This window comes from Myxocyprinus asiaticus, chromosome 24, assembly GCF_019703515.2.
Source record: "Myxocyprinus asiaticus isolate MX2 ecotype Aquarium Trade chromosome 24, UBuf_Myxa_2, whole genome shotgun sequence".
NCBI lineage: Eukaryota > Metazoa > Chordata > Actinopteri > Cypriniformes > Catostomidae > Myxocyprinus > Myxocyprinus asiaticus.
In genome coordinates, this window is record NC_059367.1 from 13,548,107 (window position 1) to 13,564,922 (window position 16,816).

Below are 16,816 nucleotides of genomic sequence, written 5' to 3' on the forward strand. Positions count from 1 at the left end.
CACATGAGTGTATGGGCACTTGAGAGTATTTGAGTAGATTTTATTCCTTTTGTAGGCTAATTAAACAAAACAAAACAAATCACATGACATGGTCTTGGAAAATTTCTCTACCTGAACGATTGTACATATGTAATTCAATTTGCACCAGCCCGCTGATAAATCTACACGCTGGTGTGTTCTTGTTGACTGATTTTGACTGACTGAACAACATAAACAGAATGAGCTGTCATGTCAAGGTAGTTGGAGCTCCAGGTCACACCTAGCGATGACGTGGACCAGTAGCAGTAAGAAGGTGTTAAGCAGATGGTTAGAAATTTTCCTAAAAGTTCGCCCAGACGAGCTGTTACAAACCACCAAAGTCTTTTTGGCCAGAGTTTGTTTTAATGACGTCACACCCATTTGTTCTTTGATTTCATATGAAGTATATTTGGGCCTTTTTTCTGCTACGGCATACTTTTTACAACTAAAACATTCTACGGCACACCACTATCCCACATAGGCTAACCATCGTCAATATTGTTCCTTTTCAAGAACTTGTCCATGTTTTCTGTCCATCTTAGTAACATGTTACTTGTAATGATTGAAATTTGGCTATGCAAAAAAAAAGTCACATAGGTAGGCTACGCTGTGTGAGGTCACAGGTGGCAAGAGTGCTAAATGGGTAGTGATAAAACAACAAATTTGCTTCTTTTCTAATTTGTAGATTTGTTCTTGCAATGCCACAACAAATTACAGGGATGCAAACTCATGAGGAGCAAAAAAGGTAAGACAATCACTGGTCCGTTAACATTTTTTCTGGGGATATTTGTTTTAAAGAATAAGCTAAAAGCAGCAATTCCAGCTATTTTAGTGATTCAAGTTTATTCAAGTTTAAAACTGTGCAGAATTAGCTGCAAAATAAAGAGTATTTTTGGTGAGGCTTGCTTCAGTTTCACAAATTTGTTTAATTTTATTAACTGATTAGTTCAGTGACCCTTTCTGGAAATGTCACTAGGTGGCGACAAATGAGAGTCTTATGTGCTATGAGTGAGTCAGTGAATCATTTTGAGTCGTTCATGACCAAAATCTACCAAGAGACTTTATAGTGTTTAAGCATTAAAGGAACAAAGCAGATCTATAGTCTTCCTTCAGTCTGAGCATTATTTTTCATCCAAAAAAACAACAATAATAGTCTAATAATAGTGAGTTTCAATAACGTCCTTACCTTCTCCTTTATTAAAACTTGCATGGCTACAAATCTACTGACTTCAGTATAAGAATTATAAACACAAAGCAGATCTACGGTATCATTTTCCTACAGTAGCCTATTTAAACTGCTGAGCATGGCTTTTATCAGAAAAGACCACAATAACAGACAAATAATAATAATTTTCGTCATTGTAAAGTGCATTTCACATGAGTTGAGTCGAGGAGTCAAGCGCCGCATTGCCCTCCACATGACAAGAGCTGCAGAAAGCGTCACAGAGGGGCGATTTGATAGCAGAAAGTAATAAAAGGACTCGTTTATGTTTAGGTCTAAGCGTTTTCTTGGTGAATTTAAATTAGTTCAATAACTGGGGTATCTGATATTCGTAAACGATAAGGTAATATTTAATTAAAAGAAATTATAAGACATTCAATGTCTTTTCACAAATTTGGACAGTTTTTAAATATTTCTTGTTGCTTAGTACTCTCAAAGACATTATTTGTGAAGCAAAACCAAGTGTGAAAAACACTTTGGTGTAAAGTGGCGTCACTTCATAGACTTCAATGTATTCTGCAGCGCTGACGTGAGTCAAGTGAAAGACCCTTAATGCGTATAAATATCAGTCACTTTTGCACATTAATCATTGCTCTTCACAATCACAAAAGTGACCGATTATGGTTTCAAAACAGCGAATTTCTCAGAAAGGTGAGGAGTTTGGATCCCTGAAATTATTAGTTTTTTCATGCATTTATTTATTTTGTGGAATTTGATAATTTTCCACGCCACACCTGACAATCTTTCACAGTGGTTGGGAAACACTGCTTTAGACTGCTCGCTTGCATTTCCACCCATATTCCGACAAGTCCCACCTGCTACATCAGGATTGGCTATTAGAAACTGCTTGCAAGTGCTCTACAATGGACAGTTGAGGTAGCTACAGCCAACAGGGCCAATGCTCCAAGTTCAGGACACAATTTATATATAATGTAGTTTTAATTAGAAAGATATTTACCCTGTGGATTATAGACATACTAGGAATACTGTGAGGCTAAAATTACTGTAATGTAATTTTTTCATGCAATGCAGAGGAATTTTTGTTATTTTTCGCTGTTAACGTCTGTGCAAATTCACATTCAAATAAACTTTATTCAAGCGCATAATTGATTTTCATTTGCTCAAAATTAATATATCTTTACAGGAAGATACATTGCTTTACAAAACTGAGTTCACATGCATGCAAAATGTCTTATTGTGGGTTCTAAATATCATGCGTGCGCAGAATTGTGGCACAAATGTAACTCCATAATGAAAGCAATGTCAAAAAAGCCAAAGCATAGCAAACATTTGTAAAAGCAAAAGGTTGCATTTCTATAGAATATTGATTCTCTTCAGCAAAATGACTGATAACAAGGTTTTGCAGGCATTTCCCTATGGTAAGATGAAAAAAAATGATAGTCATATGAAGGTGGTTGAAATTAAGTAGTTTCATTTGAAACATAGGCTTTGATTGCATAAGAAAACAAAAAACATCACTTTGCTGGTCTTCAGCTGGTGTCCCAGCCTGACCAGTGCCCAAAACCCCTCTAAAACCAGCAAACAGACCTGTCTGACCAGGCTGTGAGATCAGCTAAGACCAGCAAACCATCTACAGTAGGTTGGTCAAGCAGTTTTTTTCAGCAAGGAGGTTTAAAGAAAACCCCTTATGATTTTCATTAGATGAGCTAATTAGATACATGTTATACTGCAGTGCAATGCAACATGTGTTCTTCCAAACATGGTATATCTAAAAAAAATAAAAATAAAAAATAAATAAAAATTAAATAAAAAATAAATTTAACCAATGCTAACTACTGTGAGCTCTAAGAACAATCCTCATTTAAATCCCTGTATGTTGCTAACCTGTTTGTAAAGCGTGGCAAAAATTCTGCGTCTACCATTGGCTTACTGTCTACATCCGGGTACAGCACCACAGCCGACCTATGAGGCTGAAGATACCAATATGGCGGAGGTAAGCTGGATAGCTGGAAAAAAGTATTAGATTTTAAATAAGTCTTTTTAACGATTCAGGGAAATTATGTTGGGTTTCGCTGATATGTATGTTTAAAGGAGAGTCCAATATGTCTACGCCAGTGATTTTAGCCAGCAGGAAACTAGTTGCCGTACAGGGGTTTAAGTGATGACTGATCTCTCAAGATCCGACAGGCCGCTGATTCTTGTCTCCGTTAGCTCGCAGAAAAACAAACAAACACGAAACCGTCGCCTGTAAACGTTAAATTATTCGATACAGACGTCGTTTTTAGAGCTTTGTCGTGTTTTAATATATTGTGCACATGCATATAGCGTTTTGGGCTGCTATTGTGAAGCAAAGGTTTGTTTATAGTGCGAGTCGATGTTATTTTGCTGTGTTTGGAAATGATAGGATCCGATAAGAGATGATGGCAGTTTGGTCAGTAATTGTAGTTCTGTTAATGAAGTGTTTGGTTTTGTTGTTTTAATAAGTAGATATGTGTAGACATATGATTTCACAACACACGTAGCCGGTTTTTAAAGACTGTTATAGGGAGACGCAGCTTTGCATTTACATTAATGTATTTCTCTATGTGTAGTACAGTCCTTCGCTGTCATGCTTTTTTGCTATTAATATTAGCATGCAGACGGATGCATGCTAGGGGATTCAATTGATTGCATATGCATTATTATTGCAGTATAAAATATTTTGCATCATTTTCGTTTCTTTTTGTCTCTTTTTATGTCTGCACAGGCTTCCTTCGGGAGTTCAAGCCCTGGTATGGCTCTCTTTTTTAATTTATTTTAGTTTATTATAAGTGGATGACGGATTTGGGTTTCAAATGGTTGATAATGATAGTGAGCAGGATGGCTGGTAATGGATATAATATAATGCCATTTAATCAATTGTAATGAAATTAAGTAACCATTAAGGATGTACATTAGCAGTTATGTGACTGTTTATTTAGCCAAATATTTGCTCAGAATTTACTGGAAAATATTTCAAAACTGAGATTTGTGCACATGGATGTGATATTGATAAATTCCCATCATCTTTTAAAATGTTGTGCATAAAAATTAGTGTTGAACTGTTCCATTTTCTTTCCCCAGTTGGATCTTTGTCCTCAGAGGATCACGACTTTGATCCAACTGCTGAGATGTTGATTCATGAGTATGATGATGAAAGAACTTTAGAGGAGGAAGAACTTCAGGATAGAGAGAAGAATTTCCGTGCAGAATTGGCAGACTTGGAGAGGGTAACTTGCATTTGTAACAATTTGCTACTTTTCTCTTTGTAATTATGTTAAAGGGATAGTTCACCCAAAAATGAAAATTCTCTCATAATTTACTCACCCGCATACCATCCCAGATGTGTATGACTTTCTGTCTTCTGCAGAACATGATCTAAGATTTTCAGAGGAATGTCTCAGCTCTGTAGGTCCATATAATGCAAGTGAATGGTGACCGAAATGGACAAAATTTGAAGCTCCATAAGCACATAAAGGCAGCATAAAAGTAATCATACAACTCCAGTGGTTTAATCCATTTTTTCTGAAGTGATCTAAATGAGAACAGACATTATATTTTGGTCTCTTCTCACCCAAAACCAATTGGATGGCTTCAGAAGAAATGGATTAAACCATTGGAGTCATATGGATTACTTTTTTTAAGCTTTTATGTGTTTTTTGGAGCTTCAAAATGTTGGTCACCATTTACTTGCATTTGTATGGACCTACAGAGCTGAGACATTCTTCTAAAAATCTTCATTCCCTGCTACCTGACAGATATGAACGAAATGGTCGTCATGAGAAATCATACCTCTCTCAGCAATGAAGGTCATTTGTGTGTCTTATCTTTAACATGAAACAGGAAGGGAACATGCCAATCGAGGAGTTGTTGGCTATGTATCGTTACGACGAATCAGTCAGTACAGGTACGGGATCTAGCATGGACAGTTCTTCTGTTGAACTAGCAGATGATCTGCCTGACATGACTCTCGATAAGGTAATCATTGTTTTTGTTACAATTCCAAGGTGCATTTTTGTGTTAAAAACACAACAAAAGTGACCACATTAGATTTCATGTGTATATAGATGTATGCTGATTGTGGAAGTATAGTGGTGAATGCAGTACAGTTTAATTATTAATCATCTTCTACTACAGGAGGAGATTGCAAAAGATCTCTTGTCGGGAGATTATGAAGAGGAGACACAGTCCTCTGCTGATGACCTGACTCCTTCTGTTACCTCCCATGAGGCAACAGACTTCTTCCCTAGAACACTCAGATGTGAGAAGAATAAATTCATGACATTCTTTAATAGTAGATTAGTTTGTTGGTTTCTTTACAGATACACAATACACTGTAATGGGGACATTCTAGATCCAGTTATGTATTTATTTTAGTTTTATATTTGGTGTTTTATAGTTTAACATTTATTTTCATTTATTTTAAAATATAGTTTATCTTAAAATAAACTAGATATATTTAAGCATATATTGGACCTTTTGAAATTATATGAATATCCATAATCATTCATTTAATTCATTGAATTTTAATTTATCAGCCAACGTGACTTATGATGGTGATAAAGAATCTGAGGGGGAGGAAGATGGTGTGAGCAGTGAAGATTCCAGAAAGGTAAGTCTCGTATTACTCATAACATCTGTAAAAAAAAAAAAAAAATTCATGCTTTTGACCCCCTCTTAATGCATAATTGAACCTTCGCTAAGCCTCATCTTCAAAGAGTTTTTGACCAATCCTATCTTAGCAACTGTTGCCGTCCGCTATTTCTCTGACAAGCACTTGCTTTTATCCAACAAGTCTACTGGAGTAATGTGTGTTTTGAGTAGTTTTACGCAGAATTTTATAGAAATTAATCAAAAAATGCAAAGAAATGTGTTGCTGGGTCACTTGTAATGGTGACACAAGGTACATACACAGGATACACACAGTGTAACGGGAACACTTTACAGTGAGGTTCCATTTGTTAACATTAACATGAATTAACAATGAACATAATCTTGGTTAATGTTTTTTTTTTTTTTTTTTTTTTTTGGTGGGGGGGAATTCCCAATGTGCTCTAAGTCCTCGTGGTGGCGTAGTGGCTCGCCTCAATCCGGGGGGCGGAGGACGAATCTCAGTTGCCTCCATGTCTGAGACCGTCAATCCGCGCATATTATCACGTGACTTGTTGAGCGCGTTACCGCGGAGACAGTGCGTGTGGAGGCTTCACGCTATTCTCCTCGGTATCAACGCACAACTCACCATGGGCCCCACCGAGAGCGAGAACCACATTATATCGACCACAAGGAGGTTAACACAACGTGACTCTACCCACCCTAGCAACCGGGCCAATTGGTTGCTTAGGAAGCCTGACTGGAGTCACTTAGCATGCCCTGGATTCGAACTTGCGACTCCAGGTGTGGTAGTCAGCGTCTTTACTTGCTGAGCTACCCAGACCCCCATCTTGGTTAATGTTAATTTTAACATATAGTAATCGATTTCTAAAATCAAAAGTTGTATATGTTAACATTAGTTAATGCACTATGAACTAACATGAACTAACAATTGTATTTTTATTAACTAGCATAAACAAAGATTAATAAATGCTATAGAAAATGATTGTTCATTGTTAGTTCATGATACCTAATGCATCATTTTGGGTGAACTGTCCCTTTAACTAATGTTAACGAATGGAACCTTATTGTTAAGTCTTACTGTTTTGTTTTAATATCTTTAAATAAATCTCAAGAAGAACATGCTATAGATTAAACTGTGTCAGCCCTCATTCCCAAATGAACATGCACAACATTCTGCATTTGCTCTAAGGTAAATTAAAGCTAATAACTTAGCGTTAATTCTAGGGCTGTTGATTTAATGCCTTAATTTAGTGCATTTATATAAAAATAACACATTAAAAAAATGAAAAAAAATTCTGTAATAAAAGTACGGATTTTCCAACTATACGAGGCGCAAGTGGGCGAAGAGACCTTCCAAATTGTTAGTACATACGTGAAACAGTTGTAGAGGCGATGTCAGCAAGCGAAATCACTGATTTTTCAAGCTAGGAGTACATCTGTTTTTGCGAGCCGCATGAATAGTTGGCAGCGCACCACAACAAACCTCACAAGCAGCGTAGCCACAGAATGAGATTTGTTTACATGGACACAACAGGTGGGCAAAATACAACAGAAAACAGGAATCTTGAGACGTGATTTTCAAAGTTTCCACTACTTTTAACTTGACAGAGTATCCTAAAAATGTGGCCTTTATGACGATGAATACCAGTGAGATGGTGCGAACCTCTCCGTCTGAGGCGCACACACGTTTCTAGAGCAACAACTAAAAATAGCGCAGATGGAATGCAAGAACGTGTACTGAGAGAACTGGACACATTGACAAACTCGATGCAAAACAGATTGCTGTCAACAGTGGGCTTATTCAATGATATGAGAATAAAACAAACAATATATTCAGTTATTTTTGTATTGTCTAATGTATTGTCTTCAAACAGAATTTTAATCCGTATTATATATAGATATTATACATTTTATATTTATAAATATTTGAATTATGCATTATATAAATTCTTTATCTGGGGGCCTTTTATCAGCAGATAATGATGTATGATATTAATTGCGAGTAATTAATTTGATTAAAATTGGTAATCGATTGACAGTAAATTCATTTATGTATTGATTCAGGTCTTAGTAAATGTTTTAGTAAATAAAGAGTTCACAGTATCAAAGTGTGTTATGAGAAGTTCTGTTCACTTACACCTGGCTTTTCAAAGTCTTAAATAGTAAGCCCCCCTCTGACAAAATGTACAAGATTTTGTTGCAGATGTATATGCATACAATAATGTTGTATATAGACAAATATCCAAATAAATAATAACTAAGATAGCCTATGCATAATGTCAAAAATATCTTTCTTCCACTAAAAACATCAGTACCTTCTGGCCACTTACTTGAAGTTTTATCAGGTATTTTCCCCTAGTGTTATATTATAAAAATCCATCATGTTTCAGGCGTTGGAGCAATTCACCAATGACAATCAATAACCTTAAATTCAGCCTGACAATACGTCCTACACTGGTGTGTGATTAACGGCTGTAAATATTTCTATTAATAATATGAAACCGTATTTGCATTATTTTTATTTAAAAATACATGCTTGCCCTTATGACAATGAAATTACTTGACTATTTTTTAGCCTATATTTTTGATAAGCTCGCATCACATGAGCCAGTCTCCTCCTCCTCTAAAACTGCACTTGTCACAAACACAAAGACGCATCGACCCGATATCATGTTGAACTCATAACAACGGACACATCGTGAAGGATGAATAGAGGCAGAGCTATTTGGCTTTATAATAGATTTGTGAGTGCAGGAAGATTTCAAAGAGCAGCGTATATTTGAGAGCACACGTTCTGTTTTGTGCGAGAACAAAGGAACTCCGCATGCGAGCGGAGAGATTCGCCCTCACGCAACCGGTACATGGATGCGCTGTTGCATGATCTGCATTCGTTCACTACATTTAATAGTATTCTAACTCCATAAAGCTACAGTCTATTTAAGGTGCTGTAAGCGATTTTTAGCATTCTGAAGCTTTCACGTGACTGAGCCGTTGAATTAGCCACGCACCCTCATTCCAAATCCCCACCCTCCAAAGATAATTTTTTTTAGACAAAAACTGAGCAAAACAGCAGCATTGCTTGTTCATGTGTCTGTCAATTTCAACAGTGGCACAAAATCGCCCTCATCTGACAAACATTATGAATCATAGCCTCAATGATCCGCTTCAAATGAGAAAGAGCAAAATTATTGACAGCGTCAATGTCTGCGGTGCGCGGACATTTTTTTGTTTGCTGTTTACAAAGTCTAGAGCTGTCACAGAGACTGGTGAGATATCTCAGGACACTTATTTCATTAATATCTTTAAGGGAGTGGGATAATGTTTTGCATACTTTTTCATGACAAAATCACTTACAGCTATTAATTTTCATATATCTTGACAATACATTTGATTTTACTTGGTGAATTTATCATCATTCTCCACGCCTTCCCTGACAAGCTCTGGCGCCTCCCAGTTTGAAAATCGTGTACTTACACTAATGTTATCAGGTGTGTAATTGCCATCAAATTATGTGACTGTGTTAATCGTTTGTCTTAATTCTGATTCACTGTCTCAACAGTTTTCAATAAATTACTGTGTAATTTTAACAATGTCTTTTACAAAAACATAAGATAAATATGCCTTAAAATGTCACTCTTCATTCCAGCCCACGTAAGAATATTATCAATTCTGTTTATGAGAATATTTTGCCAAAAACTGTGCTGTTCACGGCAATGTCCTTTTCATTACTATGGGAAGTTCTGCAAAGCTTCTCAGAGCAAGCAATGGAAACAAAGAGGGGCGGAGCTTAGCGAAGGGTCAGTTAATTCTGAAATTCGAACTGAAATTTTTACTTTTTTTATTTAGGTGACTTGAGGTAAGATCATGTCAATTTGTGTGTTTGTGCCCCCCCCCCCCCAAAAAAAAAAACCCCACAGGAAATAATGGTGGGGTCCCAGTATCAAGCAGAAATTCCCATGGGCCTCAGCCACTACAACGATGATGAAAAGGGTGAGTGTCTTGTTTAAATAGCTAAGTTTGACATTCAAATTGAAATGAACCATAGAAAACACTACATTTACTTAAAAGGAGACCAATTTTAAAGTGTGTGTGTTGTGTTTAAAGTGTATGAGGAGGAAGACCTGTTGCTGTGGAGTCCTGGAGCATTGTCAGAGTGTAAAGTGACAGACTACCTCAGAGAGGCACTGTCACAGTCTACAGACGGAAGCACTGGAGATTCCGCATCTGAACACATACACGATAACGAGCAGGTCTGTCCTCCTTAAACATTTATTAATAAACTCTGTCCATGTAAAAACTGCTGCTGTGCTGTTCAATTACATTACACTGATCTCCTTCCTGTCTTTTTCTAGGCCTTGTTTGAGCTTTTGAAGTGTAATTATGACACCCGTGAGGCACTGACGCGATATTGCTATAATGTGAAAACATCGAAAGGTAGGCTGTTCAATTAAAAGAGACCTGTACTAGTTTGAAGTCTGCTGTACCTGTGAAGGCATAAATGTTTACTTGCATTTATGTTGCTTTGATAGAAGAGTCACCGCCATGGTCAGAGGATGAATGCAGGAACTTTGAACATGCACTGCAGATTTATGAGAAGAACTTCCATCTTATTCAGAAACACAAGGCAAGTTGCAATTTCTTTAGCTTGTTGGAAGTAGTTATTATGGCGTTAAAAACTATTTTAAAGTTTGCATATTCTCATGGCTTCTCTCTGTTCCTTTTCAGGTTCAAACACGGACTGTAGCAGAATGTGTGGCTTTTTATTATATGTGGAAAAAGTCTGAACGGTTTGACTTCTTTGCTCAACAGAACCGATTTGGCAAGAAGAAGTACAGTAGTTATCCGGGTGTGACGTAAGTCAGTGCAGTGTTTTAAAGTGATAGTTTATCTAAAAATGAAATGTCTGTCTTTATTTACTCACCCTCATTTTGTTTCAAATCTGTATGACTTCCGTTGAACACAAAATGTGAAATTTTAAAGAATATTCTGGCCGCTTTTTCATATAGTGAAAGTCAATGCCTGATATGACCAAAAACATCATAAAAGTCGTCCGTACGACTTGTGCACTATATTAGAAGTCTTCTGAAGTCATACGATCGCTTTGTGTGAGGAACAGGTTGAAATTTAGGTTACAACTGTTTTTGTTTCCTTTTTAGAGACTTGATGGACAGGCTGGTGGATGAGGCGGAGGGTCTGGCTGTGGACAGCTCATCCTCAGTGTGTTCAGGTGGAGCAGGGGGAAGGATGGAGGCATCAGCAGAGCAACAACTCGGACTGCTCAACTCCATTACTGCCAGTGACCTTACAGGTGAGCTTAGCTACCACAATCATTTCATTGTCCTTTAATTAAAAAAAGTTATTGGTTGATGTTTAATTTTTAGATTTAATAATTTTTTCAAATGATCAGCATCAGTTTATTTTTGAAAGCTGAAATTGTAGGCCTATATTTCTAATTCAAACTATACACTTTTTTGTATTCTAAATATAGGTTGTAGTGTTTTTCCTTTCTAAAGGGAAACTAGTATAGATTTTAAATATTAGCTGTCATATAAATTGACAACATTACATTTATAGTAGGGCTGTGAATCGATTAAAATGTAACTAATTAATCGCACAGTTTTCTGTGATTAATTGCGATTAAACATGGTACATTAAAACAAACATTCAAATATAATCAAATATATTTACTTTATACTGAGTCTCAAAGAACATGCAAGAAATTGGTTATTTATCGTTTATTTTAATAATTTACATTTGTATGTGTTAAAATGTAAAAAAAAAAAAAATTTGCGCATAGACACATTTTTACACATATAAATCATTGATACAAATATACACTACCGGTCAAAAGTTTTGAAACACTTGACTGAAATGTTTCTCATGATCTTAAAAATCTTTTGATCTGAAGGCATATGCTTAAATGTTTGAAATTAGTTTTGTAGACAAAAATATAATTGTGCCACCATATTAATTTATTTCATTATAAAACTAAAATGTAATTAAAAAAAAAAGTTTTTGAAATTGATGAATTGGACCAAATAATAAAGAAAAGCAGCCAATAAGTGCCCAACATAGATGGGAACTCCTTCAATACTGTTTAAAAAGCATCCCAGGGTGATACCTCAAGAAGTTGGTTGAGAAAATGTCAAGAGTACATGTCTGCAAATTCTAGTCAAAGGGTGACTACTTTGAATATGCTAAAATATGACACAGTTTTGAATTATTTTGGATTTTGTTTATTCACAACATAATTCCCATAGTTCCATTTATGTTATTCCATAGTTTTGATGACTTTACTATTATTCTAAAATGTGAAAAAAATTATAATAAAGAACGAGTAAGTGTTTCAAAACTTTTGACCAGTAGTGTATGTATACATGCCATAAAATCAGTGGACATGCTGTAATTAAAAGTTGGCCAAAATCTTGTTTTTTTTTTCCAGTGGACTTTTTTTAATAATAGGAATAAATAGGCAGATCCAATTTATATCAAGCTATATTGGTGTACATGGTGTACATTGCCGATACATTATTAGACACTATATATATATACAGATGCAAAACAAATTGAATGCTGAAGTTTAATTTGCTGAAGTTTAAAAAATCTGTTCAATCCGTTCAGTGCACACGCTGGGTCTCATTCCATGTGGTTTCGTTTTTCACATTGGTTCATATGACAGTGAGGGAGTGTTTTCGGGCATTGTTAAGAGATACAGCAGCTTTCCTGTGTCTCTCCAACACCTGTCTCACCACTTGCAGGTGAAGTCTCCATTCTCTGGACAGTAAATCCGCTCCTGTGTTTATTATGCCCAGGACATGCGTTGTGCGTAATGAATAAGCATGCTCCAGTTTCTGTGCTGGGATGTGCAGTTGAGGCGAGCGTATACCTTCTGGAAATTAATATATGCCTATTTTAGCCACAGAAAGAGGGGGAAATCAATTGTAAAGTTTATAGAAGAATATATATATAATATATTTTTTTAACACGTTGCAGAAATTAACAGTTACATTTCCCTCTAAATGATAAAAGGATAGTTCACCCTAAAATGAAAGTTCTGACATCTAATCACGTTCATGTTGTTCCTGATCCATTTGAACATGAGGGTGGGTAAAGGATAAGTTGTTCATTTTTGGAGAAACTATCCCTTGTTGAACCTAAATTCCATGCAGTCTTGGTTCTGAGAAGCAAAATTATCATTTGTCTATTTATAAAAATGCTTTTTCTTTCTTGTAGCTCTTAGTAACAGCGTAGCAACCGTGTGCAATGGTCCAGGAGACGTGAGCTGTTTAGACTCCCCTTACTTCCCCCCTTTGGAGAGTTTACACAGAGGAGCCCTGAACCACGACAAGCAGCTCAGTTTTGCGACAAAAGGAGACAACGGCTGCCTCAACATGCTGGATTCCAGATTCTACCGCTCGGACCTGGGCCAGATCAGCATGTGTAGCACCAAAGACTGCGAACGGCCGTCCAAGAGGCTTAAAATGGGCCTTTCGGAGTCCTTCATTAATGACGTACCTGTTTCTAATCTGGCTGTAGACTTCGAGGGCAGACGTACGCACCGCATCACAGGCGCCACCATGGCGGTGTCGGTCACGGACTTCAGCAGCATAGGGTGCGGTGAAGCCAACGGTTTCATCAGCTCACATTCACGACACCACCAACACACCGCACTTCAGTCTGATTGACTTCCTTTTGCCACCCAGACCCAGATTCATCCACTCACTGACTATTTTTTTATTTTTTTATATATATATATATATACACACACACACACACACGTTTTGGTCAAGTTTTTTTTTTATTTTTTTATATGACATCAGTGATGCCTTTATTGTACAGAACTAAGAAATCTTGATTTCTCAAGAGTATAAATAGCCATTTATTTTTTCTGGTCCTTCAGATATTTAATTATACTTTTTGTCTACGGTGATATACAGTTAAACCTAAATGCTGGAGCAGAGAGCCGTGGTCTCTTACTGTACTCATCCCAATGCCTGCATCTTAGTCTCTGCCGCCAGAAACTGCATTTTTTTGTTGTTGTCATTTTTGTAGTATTTTTCATGTATGTGTGTTCGTTTCTAAATTGGTACTTTTTCAGTGTTTACACAACCCAGGATAGACTGAAGCCTTGGGAAATGTAGCATTTTGTATACCACAAAACTGCCTTTTTGTAATTGAAAATAGTGACTTCTTTAGAAGAAAGACTACATGTTGAAACAAAGAGCACTTCTAGTCACCAAGACGTTTCCACGTTTTCCACTATTGTTGTTACTTGTTGCCCATATAAGGCATGCTTTCCCACATTTTTTTAGGAATCCTTGAGGTATCCATGTTTTGTATGAAAAAGATTTGCATCTTGTTAATTGATGTAGCAGTTCAAGTTTCAAGCTTTATAATTCCCAATTTATTGTGGTAATCCACGCATGTAAACGATCATTTTAATGATCAGGGAGAAGAAACAAGAAGAAAGGTGGTTTTTTATTTTACTTTCTGTCTCGAGAATTTGCTTTAACACTTTACAGTAAGGTTCCATTTGTTAACAATTGTTAACATTAGTTAACATGAACTAACAATGAACAATACTTTAAAATAATTTATTAATCTTGGTTAATGTTAATTTTTAACATATAGTAATACATTTTTAAAATCAAAAGTTGTATATGAAGTTCTATGAATGAACATTAACAATGAGCTGAATTGTTTTTTATTAACTAACATTAACAAAGATTAATTAATGAATGTAAAAAAATATATTGTTCATTGTTAGTTCATGATACCTAATGCATTAACTAATGTTAATGTAAAGTGTTACCATTTGCTTTTCACAAGTGACAAAACGGACTATGATGCCAGTGAACAAAGATTTTATTTTTCTCAGCTGAGCATTGTTTGAAGCCGGGGACTGAAAAATCTTGTACTAGGGGGCTCTATAACTTGAATACTATTTTTGCAACTGCGATCAAAGCAGTTGAAATTTGACACCAAAACAAATTTATCCACAGCATCAACAGGATCTTTTGGTCATGCTCACCAGGACAGTCTGATGACACATGACAATCGTCAGCAATTACTGTTGTCAGCAACGCTTTAAAATGATCAAGTAATTCAACAGGAAAGTCTTCTGTAGATTAATTTTTTTGTGCCAGATTTGACTTTCTAATAGGTTTTATGACCTGCAAGGAAATTTTATGAGATGGGCACTATGGGGCAGTCACCTGCACTTGACAGCATTAGCATAAATTAATGTTTAAACTGTACATATATTAAGCTGTGAGACTTGCACTGAGCATTTAGAATTCCCTTGGAGGATGTAAATCTGTTTAAATGCTACTCATTATCTTCACATGTCATTGGAAGTCATCAATAACTGTCAACATTTGCTGGTACTCTAAACGGCAAATGCTTTAGTACAGAATGAACCAGTGTTTTTTTACCCCCAGCTATGCATTATGTATATTTGGTTGCTGCCAGAGGTACTGAAAAAAACTGAATGTTTAATGACAATTGAGCTAGTTGTTGATCACTCTTTGACCTCTCTTTTATGTTAAGCTCACCTTCTTAAATTCTGTCAAGTTCTTTACTGTTCTTGTAATTTGTATGCATTAAGCTAATTGGACTCTTGTTCATTTTTTGAGATATTACAAGCTGAGTATTATTACATGACAATAATCAATTTGACTTGTATCAAATCCGATACTGCCTCTGAGTCCTGTTTGCTCTTTGCATGCAGAGTAAATTACCATAGAATTCAACTGAATGCTGATTGCCCTGATCATGACTAGGGTAAATAAGTGCAAAAATGCTGGAAAATGTTTATGGCAATAATATGTTGATATTGTTTTGCTTACTGCAGTAAGAGAGGTCAAAATCATGCACGATAGTGGTGATCGTTTGCAAAAATACCACAGATCATTTTGTGATTTTTATATATATATATATATAAAAATCATTCTTATACATTTTATTCTTAATCTTCTATGGACACCCTGTTCATCTATTTGCTCAGTAAAAGAGCATGTTTCCAGTTACACCCTTGATATATAACAGCTGCTATCAGTAATGTGAAGAGTTTATTGAATGCACTGCAGTTGCAATTATAAGTTGAGTTGAAAGAGTCTTGTAAATCTGCATAGTTATTTCATTGAAAAAAGTACTCATCAGTAGCATGTTTAGAGCTGTGATTACAGACACTGATTGAAATGGATCAGTGGATGACATTGTTCGTTGACAGGAGTTAGAAAGCACTACAAAGAATCTGTCAATGATTTTTGATTACGCAAATCGTTACATTCTCTAAATGAATTTTATCATGCACAACATATAACACAACCAATGTAGTACTTGGGGACTCAAATGAAAAGTTTTTTTTATTTTTGTACTTTGTAAAGTTCTGTGCTCCTATTATTCTACATAGTTCTTAGTACTTTTATAAATGATACAACAAACTGCACATTTTTGTTTCTTCAACTAGATTTTTTGAGGTACAGTGGAAGTAATTTTATCCCAAAATGTTTTGCATATTGTATGTTTAATTTTAAAGGCCAACTTAAAGACCAGAATGTTTTGGCCAATAGAAGTAACACATTTTACATATTTTAAAAAATATCAAAGTAGTTTGCTAATGTGTCTTCAGTGGCTTTGGGTGTGTGTGAATTAGTAGAGTGGGGAGGGGGGAGAACAATGGTAAATTTGTGAATAAAACCAACAAATTCTATAAATGTATATCCATGTATACAGACAATCATAACATTTAATAATAGAATTATTCAAACAGATATCTCTATTGTTTATACAAAATGTAAATATAATTGTATTGCTTTTTGTTTTGCCATTATTTTGTATTTTTGTTGTGCTTTATTACTTGGTGTAAAAAGTTCCAGAAATAAATGCTCTGGAAACAGATGTGTGGTAATTTGGGGTAACTGAAAACAACATTGCATCCGACTCAACTATTACATTTGAATATGGTTAAATTAAGTAAAA

General features: G+C 35.7%; 1 protein-coding gene across 2 annotated transcripts; it reads left to right on the forward strand.

Annotated features, from left to right (window-relative positions):
• The first annotated feature begins 3,152 nt into the window (after nucleotides 1–3,152).
• LOC127415108 (mesoderm induction early response protein 3-like) lies at nucleotides 3,153–16,735 on the forward strand. 2 transcript variants are annotated; one of them, XM_051653666.1, is made up of 13 exons: nucleotides 3,153–3,194; nucleotides 3,948–3,972; nucleotides 4,304–4,449; nucleotides 5,063–5,197; nucleotides 5,357–5,480; nucleotides 5,758–5,831; nucleotides 9,751–9,823; nucleotides 9,938–10,083; nucleotides 10,186–10,267; nucleotides 10,363–10,457; nucleotides 10,559–10,686; nucleotides 10,990–11,141; nucleotides 13,067–16,735. In XM_051653666.1, exons 1-13 carry the CDS (start codon nucleotides 3,186–3,188, stop codon nucleotides 13,516–13,518), a joined length of 1,641 nt encoding a protein of 546 aa, XP_051509626.1. In that variant the 5' UTR covers nucleotides 3,153–3,185; the 3' UTR covers nucleotides 13,519–16,735. The 2 variants fall into 2 exon arrangements, with proteins under 2 accessions (XP_051509626.1, XP_051509627.1); XM_051653667.1 differs by lacking the exon at nucleotides 3,153–3,194 and adding an exon at nucleotides 3,613–3,632.
• The last annotated feature ends 81 nt before the right edge of the window (nucleotides 16,736–16,816 follow it).